At 48.9% G+C, this 27,398-nt stretch overlaps 2 protein-coding genes across 4 annotated transcripts in view; one reads left to right on the forward strand and one right to left on the reverse strand.

The window, feature by feature from the left end:
- Positions 1-4,759, reverse strand: part of LOC102000477 (chemokine-like factor) — a 14,522-nt gene extending 9,763 nt beyond the window's left edge. The window contains exon 1 of the mRNA XM_005345533.2: positions 4,532-4,759. Within this exon, the coding sequence (XP_005345590.1) occupies positions 4,532-4,606 (75 nt within the window). The 5' untranslated portion in view covers positions 4,607-4,759. The remainder of the gene's footprint in view (positions 1-4,531) is intronic.
- A 2,240-nt stretch (positions 4,760-6,999) lies between these two features.
- On the forward strand, positions 7,000-25,873 carry Tk2 (thymidine kinase 2, mitochondrial). 3 transcript variants are annotated; one of them, XM_026778653.1, is made up of 10 exons: positions 7,000-7,155; positions 8,026-8,063; positions 9,383-9,457; positions 11,574-11,627; positions 13,894-13,983; positions 15,689-15,762; positions 21,157-21,245; positions 21,729-21,808; positions 23,359-23,459; positions 24,196-25,873. In XM_026778653.1, the coding sequence occupies exons 1-10, from the start codon at positions 7,032-7,034 to the stop codon at positions 24,197-24,199; spliced, it is 729 nt and encodes a 242-aa protein (XP_026634454.1). In that variant the 5' UTR covers positions 7,000-7,031; the 3' UTR covers positions 24,200-25,873. The 3 variants fall into 3 exon arrangements, with proteins under 3 accessions (XP_026634454.1, XP_005345592.1, XP_026634455.1); XM_005345535.1 differs by having other exon boundaries at positions 23,379-23,459; XM_026778654.1 differs by lacking the exon at positions 24,196-25,873 and having other exon boundaries at positions 23,359-23,463.
- The last annotated feature ends 1,525 nt before the right edge of the window (positions 25,874-27,398 follow it).

The raw sequence follows: 27,398 nt of genomic DNA on the forward strand, positions 1-27,398 counted from the left end.
GCTCTGTAGACCAGGCTGGTCTCGAACTCACAGAGATCCGCCTGCCTCTGCCTCCCGAGTGCTGGGATTAAAGGCGTGCACCACCATCGCCCGGTCTCCCCAAGTCTTTTCCTCTCATCTTCTCCAGAAAAACCCTGTTCTGTCCCCCGCCCCACGCTCCTTGCTACAGCTACATCTGGCTGCTTAGAATTCTTCATCACTCATTGCCTCATCATTCCTTAACTATTAGTAATTTGCAATCTGCTGTTAAACTTGAGCTGAACGTTGCCATGAGGGTAAAGGTGAAGGGGAGGCGAATGCAGGAGGTGGAGGAGGTGGGTTTAAACATACTGCCAGAAGAAACAAAAATCTGATGTTTAAGACTTACTACTTAATGTACAATGCACATTTTTATATAATTCCTCTTACTAAACACAAAGCCATTAGAATTAAGGGACAGCTAAAGACTAGAAACAACCTCAGTGATGCCAATTAGTGACTGGATAAAGAACACATGATCAGTGCTGGGATACAGCTCAATGAGAGGTATGAGGTCACTAACCTAGCATATGTGAAGGCCTCTGTTAATCTCCAGAATCACACACACACAGACACACAGACACAGACACAGACACACACACGGGGTGTAGGGGGAGAGACAAGTCTACCTGTCCACACAATGGAGTATTAGCAGCAAAAAGGAAGTATTGATACGGATATACTATTGACATATGATATGGAAGAATCTCAAAATAATTATGATGAATGAAAGACAGATAAGACGAGAATACACTATGTCATTTATATAAAATTCTAGGAAACGAAAGCTTATCTGCAATTATAGCAAAAGTTGCAGTTACAGTAAGCAGATGAGTCAATCCCAGGAGGAGAGTAGGCAGGAAGGAGCGGCTACCAGAGCCACAAGAAGCACATCAGTGGTCTAGGTATTAATATGTGCCGCTTAACCAGACATACTCGGAGAAGTGCACAATTGAGTCATTTCCTTGAGCAAGTTGCCATAGAAACACAGATCCTAAGGTGGCTCTGACAGCATCAGGTGACACAACCCCACAGGACCACTGCTGTCCCAGCAATCAACCCAGCTACGAATGCGTGCCATGTGTGGCTGTACTAAATATCCTGACTGTGGTGACCGTTTCATGGGCCCGTGTCAAAACTGATCACATGACATGTCCCATGCAAATGCACGTGGCTTTTCCATCAGCTATTATAACACAGAGAGGCATCTAAAATGTAAATTTGTTCATACACTTCCTCATTTATTTAAAAATCCTTCAAGGCTACAGTCTCCACGGTTGAGCCTCCCTTTCACCATGTGTTCAAGATCTAGTCAAGATCTAGGAGTCCAAGATCTGGTAACGCTGTGGTGCTCCACTGGACTCCTCCCTTTCTCTTACCCCACATCTGGACCAGTAGCAAATCTTAAGCACAGACTCCCAAATCCTTTTTTTTTTTTTTGGTTGGGTGGGTGGTGACAACAGGGTTTGATCATGTCACCCTGACTCGTCTAGAATTCACTCTGTAGACCAGGCTGGCCTCAAACTCACAAGGATCTGCCTGCTTCTGCCTCCAACACACTGAGATTAAAGGTGTGTATAAAAGGTATACACAAAACATAAATGAATTCTGCAGTTAGATTTAGGCTCCATCTCTAAGATATCTCATTACATATACATAGACATAGGTATTACGAAATCCAAGACAGTTCTTGTTACAGGACAGTTGATCACACTGTGAACCCCGAGACTGTGCTAATTAGATAAAATCAACCTTGGGTCAAGGGGTAGAACCAGCAACGGGTTGACAGGAAATAGCCATAGGGAGCTAGAGAGAGTCAGAAAAAGGATAGAGAAGCAGACAGGAAGTAGCAAGGAGGGACTTTTGAGCCTGGCAGCCTTTTGGGTGGAAGGGAAGCTCTCTTGCTGGGCTTCTGGCTAAGGAGGAAGGCCTGCTGGTTACTTCCTGGCCTCTCTGAGCTAGCAGGTTTTCACCCCAGTATCTGACACCCGAATCTTTAGTGGTAAGATAGAATACTTGTTGTACAGCACTTATATTTAAGCAAACAAAAACCAAAGCTGGACATGGTAGAACACACCTAGAATCTGTCTGAAATTCTAGCACTGGGGAGGTGGAGACTCTGGTGCTTGCGGGTCAGCCAGCCTAACCTGATTGGCAAACCTGAGGTCAATGAAGAGACCCTGTCTCAAAAGCCAAGGTGGGCGGCTCCTGAAGACGACCACCAGAAGCTGACCTTTTGGTGACTAGATACCAAAGTTTTATGATTCAGGACTTTTATCTTGGTGACTAAATGAAAGAATTCTCTGAGTTAGGAATCCACTTTTGTCTTGGTTCCTCTTTGTTCCAGCTAATCGTCCAGAAGCTGGAACACACTGCTTAACTATTTACTTATGGGCTGGAGAGACGGCTCAGCGGTTTAAAGGCTAGACTCACAACCAAAAAATATAAACATTTATTTATGTTTAGGCCTCATGTGTGCGCAGTGTCCAGGGAGGCCAGAAGAGGGCAGCACAGGCCCTGGAGCTGGAGTTACAGGTAGCTGTGGGACACTCAACATGAGTACCAGCACTGAACCCCACTTCTCTGTAAGAGCAGTTTCTTCCTGTAAGCTCAGAGCCATCTCTCCAGCCCCTCACATTGTATCTAGACATAATAGAGGGGGCTGGAGAGATGGCTCAGTGGTTAAGAGCACATCCTGTTCTGGCAGAGGACTTGGATATGCTTTCCAGCACCTATGTGCAGGTTCACAATCATCCATAGCTCCAGGGCCAGGAGATCCGACACCCCCTTCTGCCTCCCGAAGGCACCAAGCACTCACGTGGTACACATAAATACACACACACACACACACACACACACACACACACAGACACTGTTAAAGAAGAAGTAATAGCATATGGGAGTGCCCTCAACTCCAGCATTTGATAGATGCACAGACCCTATCAAAAATAAAAGAGAACAACACAAAAGAAAGAATATCCAACTTAACCCCCCCAACACACACACACACACACACACACACACACACACACACACACACACACAAAGCCATCTTTCTCTTCTAGAAAGAGTGTTCTAGAACTTATGGAACCTAATGTCAAACTCCAGGTTGTCAGTCACTTTCTCAGTTAAAGAAACCAGATGTTGCCTCTCCCTTGGCACCCGAGGTACTTTTCTACATATCTCTTGTGAATCATAGCTTGTAGCGATTTCTTAAAGTCACAGATTTCTGGCACGGGAAGATTTCAAATGGAATTTAGTTTATTCGTTCACCTCAAGTTTAAATCTCCTTTGTACAAGCCTTACCAGTGCCTATCTGTGCGGTCTGTTGCCTGGGAAACACTGCCTTCTCTGGTGGTCATTTAGTTTTGGCATGCTTTTTTTTAAAAAAAATATAAAACTCTTCTTCCTGTTATGTGGAAATGTTCCCCTTGTAATCTTTAACTATGTCATGTCAACTCTTCAAATTTTAAACGGAGCCGGGCGATGGTGGCGCACGCCTTTAATCCCAGCACTCGGGAGGCAGAGGCAGGTGGATCTCTGTGAGTTCGAGGCCAGCCTGGTCTACAGGTTCCATGACAGGCTCCAAAGCCACAGAAAAACCCTGTCTCGAAAAAAAAAAAAAAAAAAAAAAAAAAAAAAAATTTAAACGGTTTCTTTTCCCCTTCCCCCTCAGTTTTCTTTACATTCCTTCAACTATGGTAGTTTGTGAATGAAAATGAGGACATGGCCCCTCCTAGATATGATTCAGGAGAAGGATTTTATTGTAGCTCTTAGGGCAAGTACAGTCAGAGGCATCTGGACGAGACTAGACTGAAGGAATCATGAGAAGCGGGGGTGGGGAGCGAGAGAGGAAGAGAGCGGGTTGGAATGGCTGTTTATATAGAAAGGAGAAGGTAGGGGGTGGGATGGAAGGGAAGTCCGGCCCCTGGGCTGAACAGGTTTAGGGGAGGGGACCCGGGGAGAAGTGCCGGGAGGAAGTAAGGAGTGAACCCTGTCCCGACAGTTTGTACTTCTCTCATCTTTCTCCAAAGCTCTGTCCAGAACTGACCGCAACTCCCCGTTAGGTCTGGAGCCCTAATAAGGACAGAGGAATCTTTGCCCTTGCTCCGGGTTGAACCAGTTCTGAGCTGGGCAACACCTAAAGTCCGACTTACAGTTAAAGATCGTCAACCTTTTTGTTTTATTTTTATTATTATTATTTTAATCTTGTTGGGTTGTGAGTGGTGAGACCGAAGCTGCCTTGTCTGATAAGCTACCGCCAAGTTTGTGTGTACAAATGCGGGGTATTCAGGTAGATCTATGGGTGTGTTCCTACACCATCGGAAGAGGAAGTCACTCTACCCCATGGTTCTTCTCCCAGCGTGTAGAGCAACAGAGCGATGCTTTGCAACTGGAAAGGCGTGGCTGGAAACAAGGTGACCGCGCAAATGCTGCCCCAGACTTCCTAACCCAGTCTTCGCCACTCCGGAGTAACCTACCCACTGCCCTGCGTTCCCGCCCTGGTCCTCACCATCCGCAGCATCTTCACAAGGCCTTTCACGCTCAAGCAGAAGGACCGTTCCACGTCCTGCTCTTTAGACTCCATCTCTCCCACAGATCCAACAGTCACGCTTCTCTTTCAAGCCTTCTCAGTTAATTGCTCTCTCCAGGACTCGCGCCACATTCTTAACTGCCGCGGCGGAGCCAGCAGTACCTCTCTCTGTTGCAAGCCCCGGCGCCGCGCGTGCGCACTAGTGCAGGCCTCCGGCTCTTGCTCCGCCCGTCTCTAAACTCCGGAGCTCAGACGTGGAGCACGCAGGTGTGTACCTTCTCACCCGGGCCAGCGCCACCACTGCTCTCTGTCCAGGAGCTTCTTTTGTGGAGAAGCACTGTTGGAGTAAGAGGAGGAAGACCCAAGAATGGTAGCCCCACCTCCTTGTCCTTTGAACATCTCAAATGTCACCTCTTAGGGTTTCCCTTGGCCACCTTGTCTAGCGCAACCAGTCATTCCTCTGCATTTTTTTTTGGTAGCTTGGCTAGATTACAAGCATATCCCGCCGGAAAATGTTGATTCACTGTTAATAAGTTAGATTTAGGAGAAAGAGGTTCCGGTGTTCTATTAGACTATGGGTAACCAGAATGTATTGCTTTATTTAAAATTAAAAGCTACAAGAAAGAAATTTGAAATTTTTCAGCACGAATTATTCCAAAAAGACATGGAGTTACCTTTATATGAACTTTACACAACATGCTCAAGTAACGAAACACCACATGGTACCTTGTAAATATGTATCAGTTAAAATAAAAATATAGATTCTACAAAGCAAGGGTCTGTCTGCTTCTTTTTCTGCAGAGTTCCCAGTTTGCTCCCCCTCCCCCGCCCCCCCCCCTGCATCAATAGCTATAGACTACTATGTAGCCTGAACTTAAGGTCCGATCCTCCTAGACTGGCGTTGCTCTAGAGATGCAAGTACATCTCTGGAGTACCTTTGTATCCTGCTGCTGTTTGTTGCCCCCCAGTTAGAACAGCCTTCTAGCTAAGGAGCTCCAGCGCAGCCAGGATGACACCATGCTGGATCATTTTTCAGATGCAGGAAGTATGTGTCACTTATGTGGTTTGTCTTGTATAATTGCTGTGATAAAACAAACACTGACCATCGGGGAAGAAAGGGTTATTGGACTTATAGCCTACAGCCTATCACCAAGGGAAGACAGCAGGATTGCAAGGCTGGAATCTGGAGGCAGAAACTGAAGCAGACACCAGTGACACAGGAACTAAATATGTTTACTGGCTTCCTCTTCCGCAAACACCTCAGGCCCAGCTGCCCGGGGACAGCACGACTCACAGTGGGCAACCCCTCCTTCATCAATTAGCAACAAGAAGATGCCCCACAGACGCCCACAGGCCAGCTGATGCAGTCAGTTTCTCAATCGGGGCTCCCTCTTCCCTAAGAGTTTCTAGTTTGTGTTGAGTTGATAAGAATGAACCAGCACGCCACCCCAGTCCATTTTCCCTCACTGGACCCTGCCCAACTAAGACCAGTTCATTCCGCTGAATCTGCTCAGCAGTTACCAACAACCTCACCCCAACCCGCTCACACACACACACACACACACACACACACACACACACACACACACGCTGACTTTGATTTTCAAGATTCTAGTTGCCTTTGCTAGGTGCCTAGCAAGTAAACAGGAAGTCTAGTTAGGGTGATGGCTTCTGGGGACAGATCTAAAGAGTAAGGCAAAAATTGAAACTGTCGTCCAAGATGACAACATCCTGCAACCTGGAAGAAGTGGGAAGCTTCTTTACCCACACATTGTAACTGTCACATACAAGGTGGCGACAGCGGGGCCTATTGGTCGGGGACAGATGCAAGGGGCACCTAATTATGGCTTATTTTTGCTACAAGTGAGGGTTATCTCATGCTTTCTTCTTATCCTTTTGTGTCCATTCAGTGGAGATATTGACTGTGTCTTCCCCAGGGGTCAACATTATAGTCCCAATGTTGGCAAGGTCAACGACTGTGAGCTTGGGAAACAGTGGCTTACATCCCAGTTCTCCTTACGTTCTTCACTCTGCTTTTTTATTTATTTTATTTATTTTTTTATTTTTTGTGATGAAGGGGATTAAACCTAGGGTCCTTTGAAGTAAGCCCAATTCTTTGAGGACGCGCTTGGGAAATGGGAATGACAACTTCTTCCTGCAGAATTCTTAGAAGGAAAATACAGGACAACCCTAGTAGGCGCGTGCCAGGTGTGGATGGAGCAGGCAATCAATGAAATAATCTGAGATGCTAATGAATCAATCAGCCCTTGGCGTTATTATCCATCCATTCTCTAATTCTAGTTAGGTAAGGGGTGTATTCTACCGGCTGTAAACTGTGTAATCTTCACTTTGAATCTCTCCCGTCTCACCTAGTAGGAGAAATAGGCAAGGACCCTTTAAGGGGCGGGCTGGGAAAGGAGTGGGGCGGGGCTCTAATGCGCACCGGAAGGAAGTCGGGCTAGCACATCAACAAGGGGCTATGCTGCTACGGCCCCTACGTGCCTGGGCTGCCCGGTCGCTGCGCAGCGCAAGTCCCGGAAGCCCCGGGAACCTCGTTTCGGGCACCGGGTCGCTGTGGGCACCTCACCGCGCCTGGCCTCCGGGTAACTAGTAGTTTTGTGCCGCCTCGTAGATGCCACGCTGGTTCCCTCCCCCTCCCCGGCAAGTCCCCGGACTTCCCCGGTGCCCTAAGGAACTGTGAGGACCCGCACTTGGGGCTCCAGCGCGGCTTCTCGTCCGGCCGGTTTCCTGGTCAGATTTTTTAGGCCTTGGGAGGAGATGGGGCGGAGCTGCCTTTAACCAGCTCTCTGTGGTTGCAGGTGCCTGCCGACCTAGAGGGCGGGTTCAGGCTTCTGACTTTCTCCCACTCTTGCTGGCAGTGGGGCTCTTCCTCTTCCGAAATGGAGCATTGGCCTCAGGCTGCTGCCCTAGAGTTGGCAGTGTCGCCAGCCTTGGCCTAGAGAACAGACAGCCTGGGTCCCAGTCTTGAACCTAAGCTCACCGGCCGCGCTTCGGAATCTCTTGAGTGTAGGTTATTCCTTGTGTCCAGTGTGGAGATCCTAGGCACAGGATACAGGGGAAAACGGAAAGTAGAATATACCAAGCGAAGGAAAATACGCAAGCCCAAATAGTGCACGCTGTCACATACAAGACCCAACCATAGAGGATCCCGAGAATGGTAAACATTTTTTTTTTTTTTTTTTTTTTTTTGGTTTTTCGAGACAGGGTTTCTCTGTGGCTTTGGAGCCTGTCCTGGAACTAGCTCTTGTAGACCAGGCTGGCCCCGAACTCACAGAGATCCGCCTGCCTCTGCCTCCCGAGTGCTGGGATTAAAGGCGTGCGCCACCATCGCCCGGCTGGTAAACATTTTTTTAAGTCGAGAAGAAGCAAATTTAAACATGACTGTGGTTATTTATCAGATTAGCACTGAGAAGAGTGAATAATTGAAACATGGATTTCCTTTCTTTTTTTAGATAAAGATAGAGAAAATGATAAAGAGAAAAAAGCACTGGTAAGTTTCTCTTTGCATGCCTTCTCCAGTGTAGAAGAATGTCTTCATCTTTTGAGCCGGAGAGGGAAGCATTGTGTGCCCACAGTGAAGAAACAAGTACGAGACGCTATCCATCTCTAAAAAAGCGAGGATGAGAGTAGGGGCGGATTTCAGTTAGTAGCATGTGCTTAGCGAGCAGGAGGTAAATTCCCTTCTCAGCACCAGACTGAGACGTGGGATAGGTGCGCATCCTTGTCAGGTGTGGCTGGAGACTGGACTGGGCCCCTGGAGGGCAGTGAGTTGTGGCACGGGCACAGACTTTGTTGCCTGTGTACTTTGACAGCACGCCCTTCTATTTTTTTGTAATCCTGTTCCTTTCTTTCCTACCCTCCCTTGTGAGCTTGGGACTAGGTTTGGCTTATGAATTGCTAGACACATAGTAGGCCTTCAGAAAGCTGGTGAAAGACTCATGTGGGAAACAGGCTAAAAGGAAATGGTGTTTGTATCTTTGCATTGAAATGATGGGTGATATTTTCTATGTGATCTGCTGGAGCCAACACCACTTGGTCTGTATCACTGGGAGTGCCAGGCTGAGCGTTAGAATTGTTGGGCATGCCTCTCTAGGTGGCAGCCATCATGCCTAGGGTGTAGGCTCAGTCTGGTTTCCCTTATTGAACCCCTTTTGTGAGTTTCAGTTTTCTGTTCTGTGAAAAACGTTTGGATCCCCTTCCCAGTTTCTGGGGAGCTTAAACATAGTGGCAGAGGCTGCACACCTGTGGTAAAAGTCTCTGCTCCTATTTTTTCCTTCTCTCCTTTGCTGATACCATTCGGTGATTGAGAGCGGCTTCTCCGTACACGTCAGCGAGTTGGATCCGAGACAGCATACACATGCTTCTCAACCTCAGAGCCATTGATAAAACTCGGGTTACAGAGTCATTTTTGTGGCTGACATATGGCAATCTGAAGGGTGGAACTAGGGAAGGGCTCAGGACTGGACTGGGCAGACAAGCTGTGTGTGGGCTCAGGTGATATCAGGGGAGGGGAGGTGGGATCGGGCTGAGGATGTAGTTCAGTGGTAGACAGCTTGATCGGCATGTTTGAGGCTCTGCGGCTGATTCCCAGCTTGTTAACAAAAAGAGAGGGACTGGCTCTGGTGTGGACGGATCGCCTGGGTTTTCAGTAGAGGGCAGGATGGGGGATGCTTTTTCTGTAACCGCTGAGTGGGACCTTGGGGGATTCCTAGACTGGACCAAGTGGGCTGTTTACCCTAACCTAGTGGTTCCCTCCTGTTCCTCGGGGCGCTTGATTTCTATCCCTAATACACATCCCGTCTTCTGCAGGTTTGTGTGGAGGGCAATATTGCAAGTGGGAAGACGACATGCCTGGAGTTCTTCTCCAATACAGCAGACGTCGAGGTACGGCACCCACACTGGGCTTGAAGAAACCTGAAATGCCTCAGTGGGATAGGTCATGCAGGGCACAGGCACAGATAGCCCCGTCAAACAGAAGGATGCTGCCAGCCGCCAGTGCAGTCCACATGTCTGAGCTAGCGTTTTTTAAAAAGCCTCGTGGAGTGGAGCAAAAAGAGCACTCTGAGACACCCCAGATATTAGTGTGTCAACAGGAAGTCGTGTTAACGTGATAAATGAACTGCTTACATTGTATGTTTCATACTAAGTCCTTGGGATTGGGGCATTTATTTATCACGGCATTCTCAATTTGGACCTCAGATAGTTCTCAAGTCATGATTTGTCAACCTCGGATTTTATTTATTTATTTGTTTTCCTATACAGTGCTGCCAAAGCAGAATACATTCAGTAGACGCTGTACTGTGATACCCAGTAGATTAGTATAGTTAATGCATTTTCAGCCTGCTCTGTTTTCAGGTGAGGACATAGCCCCACTGTGAGTAGAGGAACATCTGTGGCTGAACTTCAAAGTCCTAATGTGTATCTGTGACGTCCCTGAACTCCCATGTCTAGGCCAGCTTCCCTGGTAGACAGCATTTGCACGAGCTGTTAGAACTCATTGCTGGGAAAATTGTGTGACTCCACTGGGCAAGGGTACTTGGGAGGTTGGCCAGTTTCCCCCGGGGATATTTCCTCGCTGCAGGTTTGGTGCCGAGTCCTCTCAGCTGTCAGTGTTGGATGATGTCTCTCATCAATCATCAGACCAGCACGTAGGGTTCACAGCCCTTGTCTTGAGTAGTGACCCTCTCAGTAGAACTTGTAAAGTGCTTATGTTCTCACTATCGACCTTGAGGCCAATTAACAACAGAAGCAGCAGCAAAAGCTAATCTCCATCCAGTGCACCATGTTAAGTGTTTATGGGATTGCATAATTGATTCCATGCTTATATGCATAACCTCTCTGAGGTCAGCATTGTTACCTCTGTTGAGAGGAGGAAAGCAAAGATAATCGGTGTTTAAAATTTATATGGGGTGATAGTTAATTTTAGGTAGCAGCCTGACTGAATTAAAGACGACAGCAGCCTCCTGCACTCAGATGTGGTTTCAGTTACCCAAGGTCAACTAGGATCTAAAAATATTAAATATAACATTCTAGATTTAAACGACTCATAAAATTTAAATTATGCGTTGTAGTTGGATGTGCCCAGTGAAACCTCATGCCGTCTTACTCTGTCCCGTGTGAATTGTCCCTGTGTCTAGCATAGGAGAAAGACGGCATGTACCAGGCTTGCTGTATGTGACGCTTCAGGCGTGCACTGGCGATCTTGTGCACACCTCCGTGAATCAGAAGGCTGGAGGACTACTGAAGCAGGTTTCTGCGTGCGTTTAGAGGGTGTTTCCAGGGGAGACTGATAGTCAATTGGTGGACTTTTAAGTAGGGAATCATGAGGACTTATAATTGGCTACAGGGCCTGGATAGAACAAAAAAGGAAAGAAAAGAATTTCCTTTCTCTTCTTCCTGCTGTGGGACATCAAAACTTCAGGCTTCCCAGCCTTGGGACTTTGGGACTTAGCCCCAGGTCCCAGGGTTTCAGCCTCATACCTAACATTACACCAATAACTTCCCTGGTTTTCAGGCTTTGGATCTAGACTGAGCTGTGCAGCTTGCATCCCTGGGATCCCAGCTTTAGACAACCTGTCACAAGGCAGAGTTCTTAGCCTCCAGAATTACATGAGCCAATTTTGCTAATGAATTTCTTGTATGTCAATTTCTACGTTTATGTAATTGGCTCTGTGCTGTAGAAAGCCCTGAGCCGTACAGTAGTGCATGTGGGGGCCAGGTTTCAGCTTAGGCTGTGAACTCCAGGGACACCACCCTTGTTTGTCTCCAAGCTGGGAAGAACTTGACTGACCTTGGTAAGCCCGCCCCACTGCAGTCTGAGCTGGTTCTCAGTTATTTACGGGTCACTTCTGGAAGTCACAGGAAGACCCCACCTAGAGGGAGCTGTGGCCTTTAGAGGCCTAGCTCATTTGGCCCCCCCTTGGCTCCCAGACAGTAGTGCCTGCCCGTCTGTCTGTCTTCTACACTTGGCATGCTGTTAGTGTGTGTTCTTTCCTCGCAGGTGTTAATGGAGCCTGTGCTCAAGTGGAGAAATGTCCGAGGCCACAATCCCCTGGTGAGTGCTTTGCTTCTTATGCAAACTGCCAGCTTCCCTGTGAGTACCTAGGAATGGCCGTAGTGGAACCTGAGTCCAAGCACACCCTCTCTTTGTCTCCGCTGTTAGCTGATTAGAAAGGAGAATAGCAAGTCAGAGATTTCTAAGGCCTGGGTAGGTGTGTACAAAACTAGGAATCCTGTCAGCTGTCTTTAACAATTCTGAGTGGCTCAGCTTTCCTTGAACCTAGTTCTAGGTCTTCGTGTTTCTAGATGAGCCTCTGATTTGGCTTTGGGCTTTATTATCTAGTAATGGATCTCTCGTTGTTTACCCTGAAGCTACCTATCTTCCCTCCCAAGGAGGGCCTGGGTGCCAGGGATGTGCTGTGCCTCTTCTCTCTCCTCCACCCAGAAAGCCCCGTGTGGCCTGCTTGAAAATGATAGACAGAAAGCAGACACTAGCAGAGGGGATGAAGAAAGGGGTCTTGGGTCTGGGCTCCATTGTCACGGCCACCCTCGTCCCGCAAGGATGACGCGACCACTCTTCTCACTGCAGTTTTATTCCAGGACTTTATTCACTTTCTCACTTTTCCTCTCTCTCCTTGACCTCTCTCACTCTTTCTTGATCTCTCTCCTTTTTCCTCTCTCTTTGACCTCTCTCAGCCCTTAAGCAGGCATGGGCTGCCAACCCCGAACTGCCAGGTGGGCACTGCCCATAGGCCCACGCATATGCAAGCAGCTGATAATCATTGCGTGATCATAGCATAGGTCAGACTTTAGCCATAGGAGTTGATTATACATCTCCATCAGGTGTGATACTACGCAGCTCTCTACACTCCATCCCATGTTCTAGGGTTCTAGGGGTGCTTAGTGTCTCACAGCTAAGACAACTGTAGTTTTAGCAGTGCCTTGCAGTCCTCAGACAGTGCCTCCTGGAGTTCCAGTTCCACAGCGGCAGCACCTGTGTCTACCGCGCTCGCTGCTGTTTGCTAGGATGCAGCCGCACTGCCCAGCCTTTTGTGTCTGCTCAGTCAGTCAGCGAGCGCTCATCACATACCTTCTACGTGGCAGACGCTGCTCTGCATACAAGGGCACTGAGCAATGTGAAGCCTCTGGCCCCCTGGCACTAATATCAGTGTGAGGACGGAGGAGACCATTAGATAAAGAATGGGATGGCTGAATGTGGGTGAATCGTCATCAGAGAGGCTTCACCCAGCAACGGATGGAAACAGATGCAGAGACCTACAGCCAAATCTTACGGGAAGGTCTGAGAATCCTGAGACAGGGGGAGGAAGGATGGTAAAGAGCCAGAGGGGTCTAGAACACCACGAGATTGCAAAAAACTTTTCAGAGAGAACCCACAGAATCAACTTCTTCATTTCATGCCTCGCACAGGGCTCTTCAGTCCAGGAGAGACATGTCTAGTATAGAAAGAGCTTGGGCAGATTTCCTCTAATTTTGTCCTTAGAGATTTGGTGACTGTTGAGTGATCAAAGGCTGATTTAGCTTTCCTTATGTGCCACATAAAGCTTAAGATGGGAGTCCAGAGGAAACATCTTTTTTGATGACTATATATCACACTGCAGAGGGAGGAGCAGAGTTTAGTGAGCCGACCGGAGACAAGTGTGTGTGTAGGTGACAGGATTGCCGGCTGCCACTGTTTTCTGTTTACGTAGGGTAGCAGGAGAACGCTTCTCGGTTAAGATAACATCTGGGCAGAGACCCACGCATGAGGGAGGGAGTCCTGCAGACATCAGGAGGAAGAGTAAAGAGGCAGGTTCAAAGGCCCTGCTTGGCATGTTTGCAGAACACCAAGGAGGCACATGTGGCTATAAGCTGATTGGCCAGAGGAAGAAGAGTAAGAGACAAGAGGATGGCAGCGGATTTCTAGGACCTGTGGACCAGGATGGGGGTTTGGATTTGATTTGAATTTTGAAGTCCCTAGAAGGTTTGGAGCCGAGGGAGACATTAACAAGCTCACTTTGACTGCTGGATGGAGAGCAGACCACAGGGAAACGCAAAGTCAACTCTATGAATATTTGAGTGCTTCTTCCTTGGGGAGCACAGCGTGGCCCTGCCTGGCTGCTGTGCACGGGGGGGGGGGGGGGGCTCCTAACTGTATTCACAAGTGTCTCTGTCACCCTAATCTGAGAGCCCTTCATCTGTCCTGATTCCACCTCTGGCCCTAGTTGCCCATGTAGGTTTCCTGAAATGGCTTTCAGTTACTGGTAGACCTGGGGCCTGCATTTGCCACTTGGATGCAAAGCGCCATGCCTTTTGTTCTGCAGAGCCTAATGTACCACAATGCCAGTCGGTGGGGCCTCACACTGCAGACCTACGTGCAGCTCACCATGCTGGACCAGCACACTCGTCCTCAGGTACAGACAGACCTAACTTCCAAACTTATCAAACAAAGCATCCTTCAAGTTCGGGATGTTGTCTGACAGGGAAGTCTCCCTACAAAATTTGTTGGGATTTCATGCTATACAGTCTTCTCTGACTACAGCCGGTCTCCTGATGCCTCCTGAGCTCGTGTTTTTGTAATCTGACCACCGATAGACTTAGCATCATCTAACCAGGGTGCAGCAGCACTGTCACCTGGGGATTTGCACATTTCCTAGCCCCTCTCCAGATCTACTGAGTCAGAAAATCTAGGGCTGAGGTCTCGCAATTTGTGCTTTATCCAGCTGTCCAGGACTCCTGAATGCATGTTTTGTTGACTTGTGTGAGAACTGTTGACCAGACCGCCGTGGAGTCTGGCTTTCACATTCTTGAAAGAACCTGGTTCACCTTGGGTCACGGATGGCCAGCTCTGTTCAGCCAGGTGTTGAGGCAGGAGAGGACATACAGGGCTGCTGAGGCCCTTGTGTCGGCAGGAGCAGAGTGTCCTAGGAGATGAGGTGTAAGGGGGCCATGAGTGACACCTGTGTGTCGGCAGGAGCAGAGTGTCCTAGGAGATGAGGTGTCAGGGGGCCATGAGTGACACCTGTGGGCAAAGCTTTATGCACAGCCAGAGCCTTTCCATGTAGGATACAAGACATTGGCATCATCATTAGGCTGAGCGGTTGGAGCCAAGACTGGTTACCATTCTTCTGTTGATACCAGTCTTTTCAAATTGACAGATGTAAATGAGTTTCTCCTTCCCCAGATGTTTCCTTCAGTGATAGAGAGCAGAACACCTACAGTTAGCATCGTTCCCCCCTGGTTTGCTCTGCCTTGCCTAAGTGGGCACTCTGAGTTATAGCTAATGGTGTGAATATCATGGGATACAGCTGACACCTGCCAAGGAGGCAGAGACAGAGCTGATTGGACTGAGCAGGAGAGAGGGAGGCTGAAGAGGGAGCCAGAAAAAACAGGCAAAGAACGGTAGGAGCAGCATGTAGCGAAAGGACAGAAGGAACGACGGATGCACAGATCCTGGGTGGCAGACAGGTGGGCAGAGAGTGGGCCATAGGTTTGAATACCTGTGCTGCTGTGGGCCACACTGTGTCTGTCCACAGGTGTCAGGGTAGAAGTCTGTCCTGCTTCCCAAAGGGCGTTGTAGCTGAAGGGAAGAGTGATCCATGAAGGGTGTGAGCAACTTGCAGAAAGGTGATGTCATCCTCTTCCCTGCTGGGCAGAGAACTGCCCAGTTTCAGCAGGCAGAGTCTCCAGAATGCCATCCCCAACCCTAGCCTTCTGGGGTTGCCTCAGACACTCTGGTCCTCAAGTGGGCTCACCAGGCTGCGTCAATCAGATAGTACTTGACAGCTTTGCTAGCACGTTCTGTATCCTAGCTGAGTCTCCCCCCCCTGTGACAGAGGTGCAGCAGTGCTGCTGGCAGCACCCCTCCCCCTCACTGCCACTTTTGCTGTCCTTTGTCTTCTAAACTTCAGCATGGGTCAGGTCAGGGTGGAGGGAAACACATTGAGCCTCATGGCAGACGATGTCTTCTGCCATCCTGTTGTCCTCTCCTCACAGCCTGATGGTCAGCAAAGATGGGAGGGACACAGGCGAGGGCAAGAGGGGTGGGGCACGGTTTCAGGGCTTCCTGTAGCCTCCTCTGCTTCACCTGAGAGTAAATAACTTTTTCCATTCCTTTAGATGTCGCCTGTACGGTTGATGGAAAGGTCAATTTACAGCGCAAGATACATTTTTGTAGAAAACCTGTATAGAAGGTACTGTAGTTTATATAGTCCATCATTATGAAACCTCTGATTGTGTGTGTGTGTGTAGGCCAAAGGCCAACCTTGGGTGTTGGTCCTCAGGAACTATCTATATTGCTTTATATTTTTTTTTAGATTTGTGTAATTCTATGAGTGTATGATTGTTTTTTTGCTTACATGTATGTATATGAACCATGTGTGTGCCTAGTGTTCACAGAGGTCAGGAAAGGGTGTTGGGCCCCCTGGAACTGAGGTTACAGATAGTTGTGAGCCACCATTTGGGTGCTGGGAAACAACCGGGTCCTTTGCAGTAGCAATAGATGTTCTCAGTCATTGAGCCATCTCTCTAGTCTTCTGCCTTGCTTTTTGAGACAGGGTTGCTCACTGGCTTGGTTATTACTGAGTAGGCTAGGCTGGCTGGCCAGCATACCCCGGGGATCTGCCTGTTTCTACTTCCCAGTGCTGGGTTGGCAAGCAGATACCATCATGCCTGAGCTTTTTACATGGGATCTGGGAGCTGAACTCGGGTCCCTCATGCTTAGACAGACACTTTACCAGCAGAGCTATCTCCCTGGCCTTATATATAACACTGATGTTGCAGTTTGCCTATTCACTTGATATGGAGTACCGACAGTACTGATGAGTTCTGTTGCTTTACAATATTATATAACAAATAACCACAAAACCCAGTAGTGATAGCCACCTTCCTTTATTGCCAGATCACTTGGGAGGTCCTTCAGGTGGCTCCTTTATCTTGGCTGAGCTTAGCAAAATGCCTGGGAATGGGCTAGACTAGAATGGGCTTGGCTAGGGTAAACAGGGCAGCACATTTCTCTTCCTCTTGCCTGTCATCCCCTTTGGGACCAGAAACAAGCATGGGCTTTTTCATCTCCCGTGGTACGTAGAGCAAAAGTGCCAGTGGAAATACACCAGCACGTGCACAACTGCTCCGCCCTTGCTGATACTCCACGGTCCTATGCTCACAGGAGCCCATGGCAGGTCCCTAGGCGAGAGGGCACAGTGCAAGGCTATTGGGAGGATGAAGATTTGGGATGACTGGAGTATCAGCCTGCCCAGGGTTTATGCAGTTTGTGACTTTTCACTCAGAGCTGGCTTCTGTCCTCATGGGCGCAGTCCTTAGATAGTTGGAAGGCTTCTAGGGACCGTCCAGTGCTTTGGCCTCAAGTGTCTGCGTTTCTATGCTTAGGGTACTGATGATTTGAGGGGTCTTGGAGGAAATGGTTTGCAGACTAGAGTCTGAAGTTTCAGCCCCTCCTGAGCTCTTTCCTGTATAGCCGCGTGCCTGGTTCTCTGTCCTTACCAGTGCTCCATTCTAACCACCTCTTCCTGCTCTGGGCTCCCAGTGCTGCGGACGCCTCCTGAGAGCTGGTCCTGGTACTCCCCAGAGTCCTCCCTCCCATCCGCCCCAGCCCTTCCTGACCATCTCTCTCTTTTTAAAACTATTTATTTATTTTTATTTTTTATGTGTGTCTATCTGGTGCCCACAGAGGTCAGAACAAGGCATTGGATCCCCTTGGACTAGAGCTGTGAACAGCTGTGAGCCTCCATGTGGGTATTGGGAATCAAAACCTGTTTTCTGCAAGAACATCTGCTCCTAATTGCTGAACCATCTCTCCAGCTCCCTGATCTTGTATAAATGGGTAGAGGCTCCTTGGTTTTGCTTTTTGTGTAGTGCTATGGATCAAACCCAGGTTGTTGTATAAACCAGACAAATACTTTACCACTAAGCTACACAGCCCTTTCTCCCCTTGCTACTTTTAATGATTTCCTTTGTAGTATTTAAGACATTTGTTTGCATTGTTAACATTTGTCTAATTTTAATATATAAAAGTGGCAGTTTCATGTGGTTCAACTTAACATGATGGTTTCATTGCTGTTACTTGTCCCCAGATGGGTCTTATGCTTTTTGAGGGCAGACACAGTCTGTTCTTTACTGCCCTAATCTAAACAAGTCGAGAGGGCCTTGCTTACTGCTTGTTCACTCTTGGTAGATGGTTATGGTCTCTAGCCAACTTGTTCCTTAGTGCCTGCCCTCTTTCATACACATATTTTTCAGGGAGCAGTGCTGCTGGTCCTGAGCTCCCATGTATTGTGTGGTTGAGTCTGCTGTTCCTCTCCATCTCTTCCTGGGCATCCCACTGACACACAAGTCTTCTTAGTCCTGCTGGGCCGGGCCTGGGAATCTCTGGATTTGTCAGCCACCTTCTGGTCGAGGAGCATGATGTAAGGAATGAGGTCCAGCAAATGTTAGCCACTACGTATTGAAGGAGTCCACCATTCCTATGTCTTGGCCCTTTCTCTGGGGAGTAGACCTTCTGTTATGGAAAAAAAGATTGAGTTCTTAGAGTTGTCCTTAGGACTAAGGGTTTATGGTGCAAGATTTCCTCTTTCCTGCACATGCTGCCTCTGGTTTGTTGGTTGGGGTTTTGCACTATCTTTGTTGTAAAGGTTCCTAGGTTTATTTCCAAGCAGAAAGTGGGGCAGCTGTCAGCCAAAGGCTTTCTGTTTTGATGGAGAAAAGTTTTGTTGCAAGGAGGCCACTTATTCATCTTGGCTGCCCGGCTCCAAACTAACCACACAGAAACTGTATTAATTAAAACACTGCTTGGCCCATTAGCTCTAACTTCTTATTGGCTAACTTTTACATCTTAATTTAACCCATTTTCATTAATCTGTGCATCACCACAAGGTCGTGGCTACCAGCAAAGTTCCAGCACATCTGTCTCCAGTGGCTTCATGACTTCTCCCTGACTCTGCCCTTCTCTTTCCCAGCATTCAGCTTAGTCTTCCCTGCCTACACAAACTCTGCCCTGTCAACAGGCCCAAAGCAGCTTCTTTATTCATTAACCAATAAAAGCAACACATAGACAGAAGACCTCCCACACCAATGTTTTTTGGACCAGGGCTACAGAGAACCAATGGGAGAAAGAAGGGAATTTGGGGTTCCTGTAAGATCACTCTTCTTGCAATTCCAACATGCCCAGTGTACTGGGTTGTCATAGTGGGGTGCTATTGAGAGAGGAGATTGTTTAGGGCTTTCTGCCCTTCGCCCCATCTCATCCTGCTGTATGAGAAGTAGTCACTGAAGGCAGAAGGTGCTGAAAAACCAAACAAAGATGCAGATAGATCCAGATTTGTGCGAAGTGGCGCACACCTTTAATCCTAGCACATGGGAGGCAGAGACAGGTGTATCTCAAGGTTTGGGGCCAGGTTGGTCTACAGAGTGAGTTCTAGGACAGTCAGAGCTACACAGAAAAATCCTGTCTCAGAAAAAACAACCAACCAATCAAACAGGCAAACAAAAAACTGTCGATGTGTCCTGTGTCAGTTAGGAAACAGTTTGGGCGTCAGTGACCAGCTTATATATCACCCTATATGACTATCTGAATTTCCTTATTTGCTCTTTAGGAATTCATGCCAGTTTCACATGGTGGATAATATAACTAAGATGTCTGAATTGTCAACCTGTTTTTTCTGGCCTACACCACATGTAATGTAGAACTAGGTTCTTACCTGTGGGAGCTCAGTTGAGTACTGACATGTATGGGGATCAACTGTAGGCCAGAAGTTTGTGTTTCCCCACTTCCTGAGATGCCCAAGGGAGAGACTTGCTAATGGTGGTGGTGGGAAGCCCTTCCACAGATGGGATTTACTCATGACTGACATGGCAGTGCTGGGTTGGTCGTTTCCCTAGGAATCCTTGGATCCTTTCCTGAGGACCTCGGGGTGGGGACCTGGCTTTGCAGTCTGTAATTGAAGGTTTGTATTTCTGGAAAAGCCCACAGACATGCATTGGGGTTCTATATCTCCTCAAAGCAAAATTTCTAAGTGTTCTTGCCTTTGAGGTTTTGAAGAAGTGAAGAGCACACCGAAGGAGAAGCCCACCTCTTCCAGTGAGGGTGGGAGGCAGAGTGAGTGCAATTATGCCAACAGCATCCTGAGAGCTTTGTGCAAATTGTGGAAGAGGAAGATTCGGGTTTTATGTGAGCCTCAGAAACATGAATTTCTGAAACTGTGGGTGGGCACTGGGCTGCAATGCCAAGCTAGAGGCGGTGCGGAAGCATCCTAAGACTGAAGAGGCCACACAGGTCATTGGGTAGTAAGCCCCGTGGGCTGAGACATTGACTACAAAGATTTTACCACACTGCCTGGTCCTCCTTTCTCAAGGACAGGAAGAGAGGAAGGGAGAGGCTCAGCTGGGGATGTGGCATTGCCTCGCCCGGCACATGGGAACGACAGGCAGGTCCGCCCACCTCCCCTGAGGTGGTTAGGCCACAGAAACACTGGGGTCCAGGTTAGCCTCACAATTAACAGAGCAGGTGGGACTGAGGGTGAGACGGGGGCTGGAATCGGCCCCATGAGACCCCATCAGAACGATAGGAAACAATATAGTTAAGTATCAGGTTTGTTTTAATGTGTCTCATGTAGCCTAGGCTAGTCTGGAACTTTGAAGTTTTACGTAGCCCAGGTTGGTGTTAATCACGAGATGCTCCTGCCTCAGCCTTTTAAGGGCTAGGCTAACAGGCAGGTGCCACAGCACACAGCCTGTGATTTTGTTTTTGGAGCATTAGGTACTTTCAGGTGAACTGTGAACTGTGGAACTGTCGCTGGCTCCCATGATGAGGTGATTGTCTCTGTGTTTTGGTTAGGGTCACTGTTGCTGTGATGGACATCATGACCAAAAGCAACATGGGGAAGAAAGAGTTTATTTCACTCACAGTTCTGTATAACAGTTCATCATTAAAATCAGTGAGGGCAGGAACTGAAGCAGGGCAGGAACCTGGAGGCAGGAGCTGATGCAGAGGCCATGGAGGAGTGCTGCTTCTTGGCTTGCTCCCCATGGCTTGCTCAGCTTGCTTGCTTATAGAACCAATGACTGCCAGCCCAAGGATGGAACCACCTACAGTGTCTGGACCCTCCCCCATCAATCACTAATTGAGAAAATGTCCTACAGCAGGATCTTATGGAGGCATTTTCTCAATGGAGGTTTCCTCCTTTCAGATAACTCTAGGTCGTGTCAAGTCGACATAAAATTCCCCAGCACGCCCATGCTGTCTTTCTTACTCCCTTTCTCCTTAGGAGCGGTTACAATGACAAAATAGTTATGAAAGTATATCCTTCCAGACTCTTCTGCCTCATTGCTCAGAGGACAGACTAAAGTGCTCTAATCTGCTTGGAGTTCAATTCCAAAAGCATTCTTCATCAGTCAGTACTACAGCCAGCCGCATGGTGGTGGAAGATCAGACATGCTGAGGGGCTTGCCAGAACTACGTGGTCATCATTTGTGCAGTGTGCTCTTGGCGGTGCCCTTGCAAAGAGAAGCCACCCCTGGGTCCTAATGACACAGCACATGGCTAAATAAAAACCTCTGCATTCTCCTTGCAGCGGGAAGATGCCCGAGGTTGACTATGTGGTTCTGTCTGAGTGGTTTGATTGGATCATCAGGAACATTGATGTCTCCATTGATCTGATAGGTAAGGCAGGCTCTCCCTGTCCCTTCCCTGGAGGATCCCCTGGGTACAGCTGGGCTCTATTTGTGAGGTTCCACCATCATGATTCTTTCTCCATCACAGTTTCCCAAAGGCAAGCAGAATTTCTTCTCCCTGTGAAGGAACTCTGGCCATGGTTCCTTAAACTTCCTTCTCCCTGGCCAACTATGTCCAGGCCCTTGATATGTTCTGATCGGATGGCTTTTCTGTGTTGTGTGGGAGGGACAGAAACTGGAGAGTGACTGATGCCGGTGGCTTGCTGGACCCTGTCTGGGAATGGAACTCCTTTAAGCTTCATGACTGTGGGGTTGAGGACCTGGCAATGGAAAGGGGATTGGAGACTGAGCAGGCTTGGGCCAAGGCTCCTGCTATTACTAATAGCCTCTCCACCCAGCCCTGTGTTGTCCTTGTCTTTGCTCTCACATCAGGAGCACGGCAGTCAGAGCCACTTGTGTTTTTAAATCTCAGTTTATCTTCGAACCACTCCTGAAACCTGCTACCAGAGACTAAAGATGAGGTGCAGGGAAGAGGAGAAAGTCATTCCGCTGGTAAGAGGCTAGAGCCACTTCCCCTCTTCTGCTGGCCCTCCCCTCCTTGCCCACCATAACATCATCAGGGTTATTTATAGCAAAAAGTAGGAAGTAGAGCCGAGGGCAAACTCTAGTTTCCTCTGCGGCTTTGGAGTCCTTGTGGGTGCCACAGCTGCTCTATTTCCTGTGGTTCCTGACTCAGGCTTCAGCACACCCATGATTAGAGGGACACATGCATGTACACACATGCGCGCGCGCACACACACACACACACACACACACACACACACACACACACACCATGGATATGTTCATTTGCCCTTGTACAGTAGTTTGTCTTCACACCTGCACACACAGACGCGCACACACACACACACACCATGGATATGCACATTTGCCTTTGTACAGGAGTTCCTCTTTAGCTGTGATGTCACTTCCCCACCTTCCTTCCACTGCCCTTCTCTTGCCCCTAGGCCTCTCACAGTGACACCTGCAGGACAGCACACTGACAATGTTTGTTCCCAATTTTCTTTACATTATGAGCACTTTTAGATTGGTCTTACTTCCTCTGTCCTTCAACATGTTTCCTGGCCGGGCACCTCGGAGTTGTTGGACTGCACACCTTATGTGTACGGCTGTCCTTGAAGCTCTTTTGGGACAGCATGGTGCTCTGGACTCAAGATCGGCTGGGATGGGGGTCCTGAAAGGCCTGTCTAATCCCTAAAGTCCAGCTGAGTTTTGCCTTGCCACAGCCACAGCCACAGCCACAGCCACAGCCTAGGCTGTGCTATGATGGACTTGGCATTTCTGTGCTCTGTTCAACAACTCAAATGTTCCCAAGAAATGCCATGTCTGGAGTCCTTCCAAGCCATTGTCCAAGGGGTTGAACTAATGGTCTTGACAAGGTCTTTAGGACAAGCTTGCCTTCTAGTACTCAGGGGGAGTCCAGTGGGTATGAACAAAGGCGACAGCATGGTTTGTAGGCCAGCTTCTGGGATGGAGGGCAGAAGTTGCTGGAGGAGGTGCCTGGGCAGCTAGCATACTCAGGCTGAATGCTTGAGAGTGTGAGTGGGCAGGGCTTCCCAGCATGGAGGTAACAGTGGCTTGGAGGCCTCTATCTCCTCTCCCTTGTGCTGCCCACAGGAGTGGTCCTTACAGACTGGACAGTCTCTAATGAGTGGTCGACAGGGAGAGCTGAGTAAGGGGAGAGGTTTGATTCAGTCGTCTTGGTGATAAGCCAGCCGGAAGGTATAGTGGCGCTCAGTGCTGGGACACCTATCATTGGTAGCTTTACACTTCTTCATGGTGGACCTAGATCTCCCACTAGAGAAGTGGTAAGAAACGGGAGGTGCCAGGTGGGGAGGTGTGCCTTAACACTCGACTAGGAAAGGCCAGTGGGGATGGGGATGCACTGGCCACGTAAGCCACAGGCTTTTCATACAGCCATGTTGGTTGTTACGAGGTCCTTTGTTCATTCACTTCCTAATAGTCCTTGAGAATTCTCACCCACCCTGTAGGCCTATGAGACCCTTGGTGAGTGGGCTTTTCTCCCTTCCCACTCCCCACAGCCTTTGTGTTTCTGTGGCAGGAATACCTCAGAGCTATTCACCACCTCTATGAGGAGTGGCTGGTCACTGGTAGCCTTTTCCCAGCTGCAGCCCCTGTTCTGGTAAGTCAGCGTCCCTCCAGGAATGGAGACTTTTCTATGGGGAGAAAGCCCAGAGAATGTCGCCCATACCATGGAAAAGAGCTCTTTCTCTCTCTGCCCTGTTTCTGGACACATCTCAGAGGGACTTGCTCAGACTTGAGCAAAGACTGGTTACCTTAGTAACATGTCACCCACACAGCCAGCCTCGCTGCACAGGAGTACCTGAGCTGCCTCTGGACCTTGTTTGCTGGTGGGTGACACAGAGCCCATTCCTGATGGTTAGGTGACTAGTGTCTTCAGAAGGCCTGACAGTGACGGCTCAGGCGGGGCTGAGGGTGTGGAAGTGCCACGCTGCTGCTTTTTTCATGGCCTTAGGCTGTGGGCCCCATAGATATTCTGGCCCTGAGAAGCAGGTGGCAAGGCTGCAGCAGAGACATCTGCACTGTGGAAACGTTCAGAGTTTGTTTTCCTTCCCTGTGAAAAGAAAACCTGAGGGGGTTAGGGAACTAGCAAGGGGTCAGAAGGCTTTCTAGATGTTTGATTCCCTGGCTTAATTCCCAGCATAGCCCCAACTCCCAATTCCAATGAAAAGAAAAGGCACTGATGCCAGGATGGATTCTTTGGTAAAAATTCAGCTGAGAGTGTAGAGTCCTGGACTTGGAGCTATGTGGTTTTGACCCTTGTGGCCTTTCAGCCTCTTCCCCAGGGAGGAAGGAGTCGCTCAGTGTAGCCTGTGACCTATTTGCTTTATTTCTAGGTGATTGAGGCGGACCACGACTTGGAGAAAATGTTAGAACTCTTTGAACAAAACCGGTCCCGGATATTAACTCCAGAGAATTGGAAGCATGGCCCATAGGACTGGACATGGCCACAGTCTAGAAGATGGTGCCAGGAATAGCCTAGCAGGGCCAGGCTAGCTGTTGGGAGCATTTGGAAGTGTCCACTCTCAGGAGGGTCTGTTACATGGTCAGATCTATTTTCTTTATGGTTTTTATTGTGGGACAAATGGCTTTTGTCGTCAGATCCTTGCAGCACACATTCCCCCTGGTGCCCCTCCTGGTGGCTTCCTGAGGCTGAAGCCCTTTGGAAAAACACTTGCTACGTTCTGGTGTTGCTTTAGTTGCTATGCGTCAGGCCACCAATGGGGCAAGGGAGCCCTCCTCCAGCCCAGGCAAGGATTTAAAGCTCAGAGAGGTGTGGGGACTCTTCAAGGTCACATAGCCAGTGCCTAGTGGAGCTGGCACCATTCAGCTTAGGCTGCCTCCTCCTGAGCTATTCCCCTCAGCCCTGCTGCTCTGAGCTCCAGCCCCCCACCCCTCATCTTTGTGAGAAGAGCTGGCAGTATGGATTCCATCCCATTTAACTCCTGGGCAAGTTTCAAGGAGAACCAACGAGACTAGTCTTTGGCACACCTCCACCTCTGTTTTTTGGCTGGAGCCCAGAGTTTTCCTGGCACGAAGGAGCTGAAGCCTCTGCCCCTTTGTCATCTGCACTTCAGTGTCCGCAGGGGAATCCTGCATTGGCCTTGGACGGTGCCAGTGTCTTGAGGGTGAAGGCCCTCCCCAGATTGCTGCCAGTTTCTGTGTCAGAAAAAAGACTTTTGGGTCTTGGACCCTTTGCCCTGTGCTGAGTGAGGCCAAGGGCAGCGAGCTGGGCTCCCAAGCCCATCACTCTCCATCCTTTGTGTGAAGAACAGGGCCTTTGGAATTACTGAGTGTTTGTGCCCCAGGGAAAGAGACATTAGCGGCCTTAATCTTAAAGTGTGTTTCCATCTGAGCGGATGTCTTGGACCACAGAGCATGAAGACATCTCTGTGGATCAGAAAATACCTTAGCTTTGCTGGGCCATCACTGCACACAGAAGGTACAGCTGCTGCTTGAACCAGTTGAGACCAAGGGAAAGGAAGCTATTCCTCTGGGGAGAGTCAGGGTTTGCAAAATGAAGGCATTTGAAATCTTGCTGCTCCTGATGTTCTGGAGTTGGTGGGGTGCATCTGGAGAAGACTGGATGCAGACTCGGAACGGTTACCGTGTACTTTGGAAAAATGCAGCATGGTGGGCTGCCGACGAGTGAGTGGCAAGATGGCTTCGCTCTGCCTCGCCTCTCTGTGGGTGCCTGGAATGCCAGTTGGCCACAGAGAGGGCCAAGAGTCCAGCTGATGATCCCTCCTGTTTGGGCCAATTCTTGGGCCCTTTCTGTAGTACGAGGGATAGCAGCTAAGGGGACCATCCATCGGTTCTTACAGTCCAACAGCGGTAAAGCATAAACCAAGAGGCAGGAACCTTTGTGCCAGCAGTCCCGGCGTGGGAACATCTTTAGAGTTTGCAAATAAACAGTCCAGCACCTGCCCCTCTGCTCAATCAGAATACTTGTTTCGGAGAGAAATGTGATTTTTTTTTCTGCAGTAGCCAATAAATTATACATCTAAACCCCGATGTTATTTTTCTCTTTCATCTTCTTTTCTTTTTTGAATCAGAGTCTTACTGTATAGCCCAGATTGGCTTCACATTTCCTACATAGCCCAGGCTGGCCTTGACCTCTTGGTAGTCTTTGCCCCAGCCTTCTGGGTGCTGAGATTGTAACGTGAGCCACTATGTCTGCCTTTTTTTGTTCATTTTTAATTTAATGAAATTCTGTTTTTATTTTTTATGTGTTTTGCCTGTACATACATGTGTGCCTGGTGACCATGGAGGCCCGAAGAGGGCATTGAATCCCTTGGGACTGGAGTTATAGGCAGTTGTGAGTTGCCATGTGGGTGCTGGGAATTGAACCTAGGTCCCTAGAAGAGCAGCCAGTGCGCTTAACCACTGAGCCATCTCTAGCCCCACGTGTTCGTTTTTAAAATGCCATGTTTTCTAACAGTGCGCATGGTCCAGAAAGAGCTTGTTGTCCTTATACCTTGACACCTCAGATAGGAAACCATCTACAGCAGTGGCCAGGGTTGTTTGCAGAAACTTTCCAGCTCAGAGATCACTGCTATCTATCAGGCAGATCTGGTAGGGGTAGGGGTTATGGACCAGTTACCAGCACTAACATTTCACAGCCAGTAAAGGGCAGGCAGCACAAGGGAGGCTGTAGGGCTTAGTTTTTAGACACAGACGGCACTCCCTAGGGCTGTCCCTGAGTGGCTGGGAGAGCATGGTAGAGGCTGGCATCCCTGAAGAGCCAGCGTGCACTTGCTTTAACCCCAAGACTGATGTAAAAGCAAGGCACATGAGCACCTGCATCTCCGTACCCTGTCCCCAACTGCTATGGATGTCGCCTGCTAAGGCTCTTCACGCCTCATGCTTGAGATCTATCAGCTGCAGAAGCAGGCACTGCAGGCAGTGTGGGCAGGTCGGAAGAGCCAGGTAGCTGCCAGGCCAGGCCACACTCCGACTGACCAAGGATTAGCAGGGTCAACAGCTGGCAGACCGTTGGGCTACGTTCTGCACTGTCTCAGGATCCCCGTGGGACTGGCTCAGGGTGGTCCTGTTCACAGATGTACCCTTTGCAGAGTCTCTTCCTCACCCCAGCTCCTTCCCTGCTTCCTGGGGTCACCTCTCAAATGAACCACTTACATCCAAATCCAAACAGACAATCCCTTCTTTTCTTCCCCCACCCCTCCCTCCCTTGCTGCTTTCCTCACACCCAGGACTTTTGAAGTTATCCTTCCAGCCCCTCATTCCTTCCAGCTGGGTCACATTCACAAACGGCGCTTTGGAAGGGTCACTTCTCAAACAGTTCTTTGTGAAAAATGACCTGTGGCCAAATACATTTGGGACACCCTCTGCCAAGCAAGGTCCCTTTGCTTCTTGCCTCCTGGATCTTTCAGACTGAGTAGCAGGCAAGTGGCGTTTGGCCTTCTTTGAGGGACAGAAATGGATGGTACTTCCAACCTCTTGGACTTCCTAGATAAAGACAAATTATTTTGATTTTGAATTATATATATGGCAGCGTAATCTGTGTGGTACTCCACAT

Source organism: Microtus ochrogaster, chromosome 4 (assembly GCF_000317375.1).
Source record: "Microtus ochrogaster isolate Prairie Vole_2 chromosome 4, MicOch1.0, whole genome shotgun sequence".
NCBI classification, from domain to species: Eukaryota; Metazoa; Chordata; class Mammalia; order Rodentia; family Cricetidae; genus Microtus; species Microtus ochrogaster.

Bases quoted from the DNA above. Each gene is read 5' to 3' on its own strand.
- Tk2 (XM_005345535.1), top strand. From the start codon at position 7,032: ATGCTGCTACGGCCCCTACGTGCCTGGGCTGCCCGGTCGCTGCGCAGC. The intron at 13,984-15,688 runs GTACAGACAGAC...CCATTCCTTTAG, and splicing joins ACCAGCACACTCGTCCTCAG to ATGTCGCCTGTACGGTTGAT. The intron at 23,460-24,195 runs GTAAGTCAGCGT...CTTTATTTCTAG, and splicing joins CAGCTGCAGCCCCTGTTCTG to GTGATTGAGGCGGACCACGA.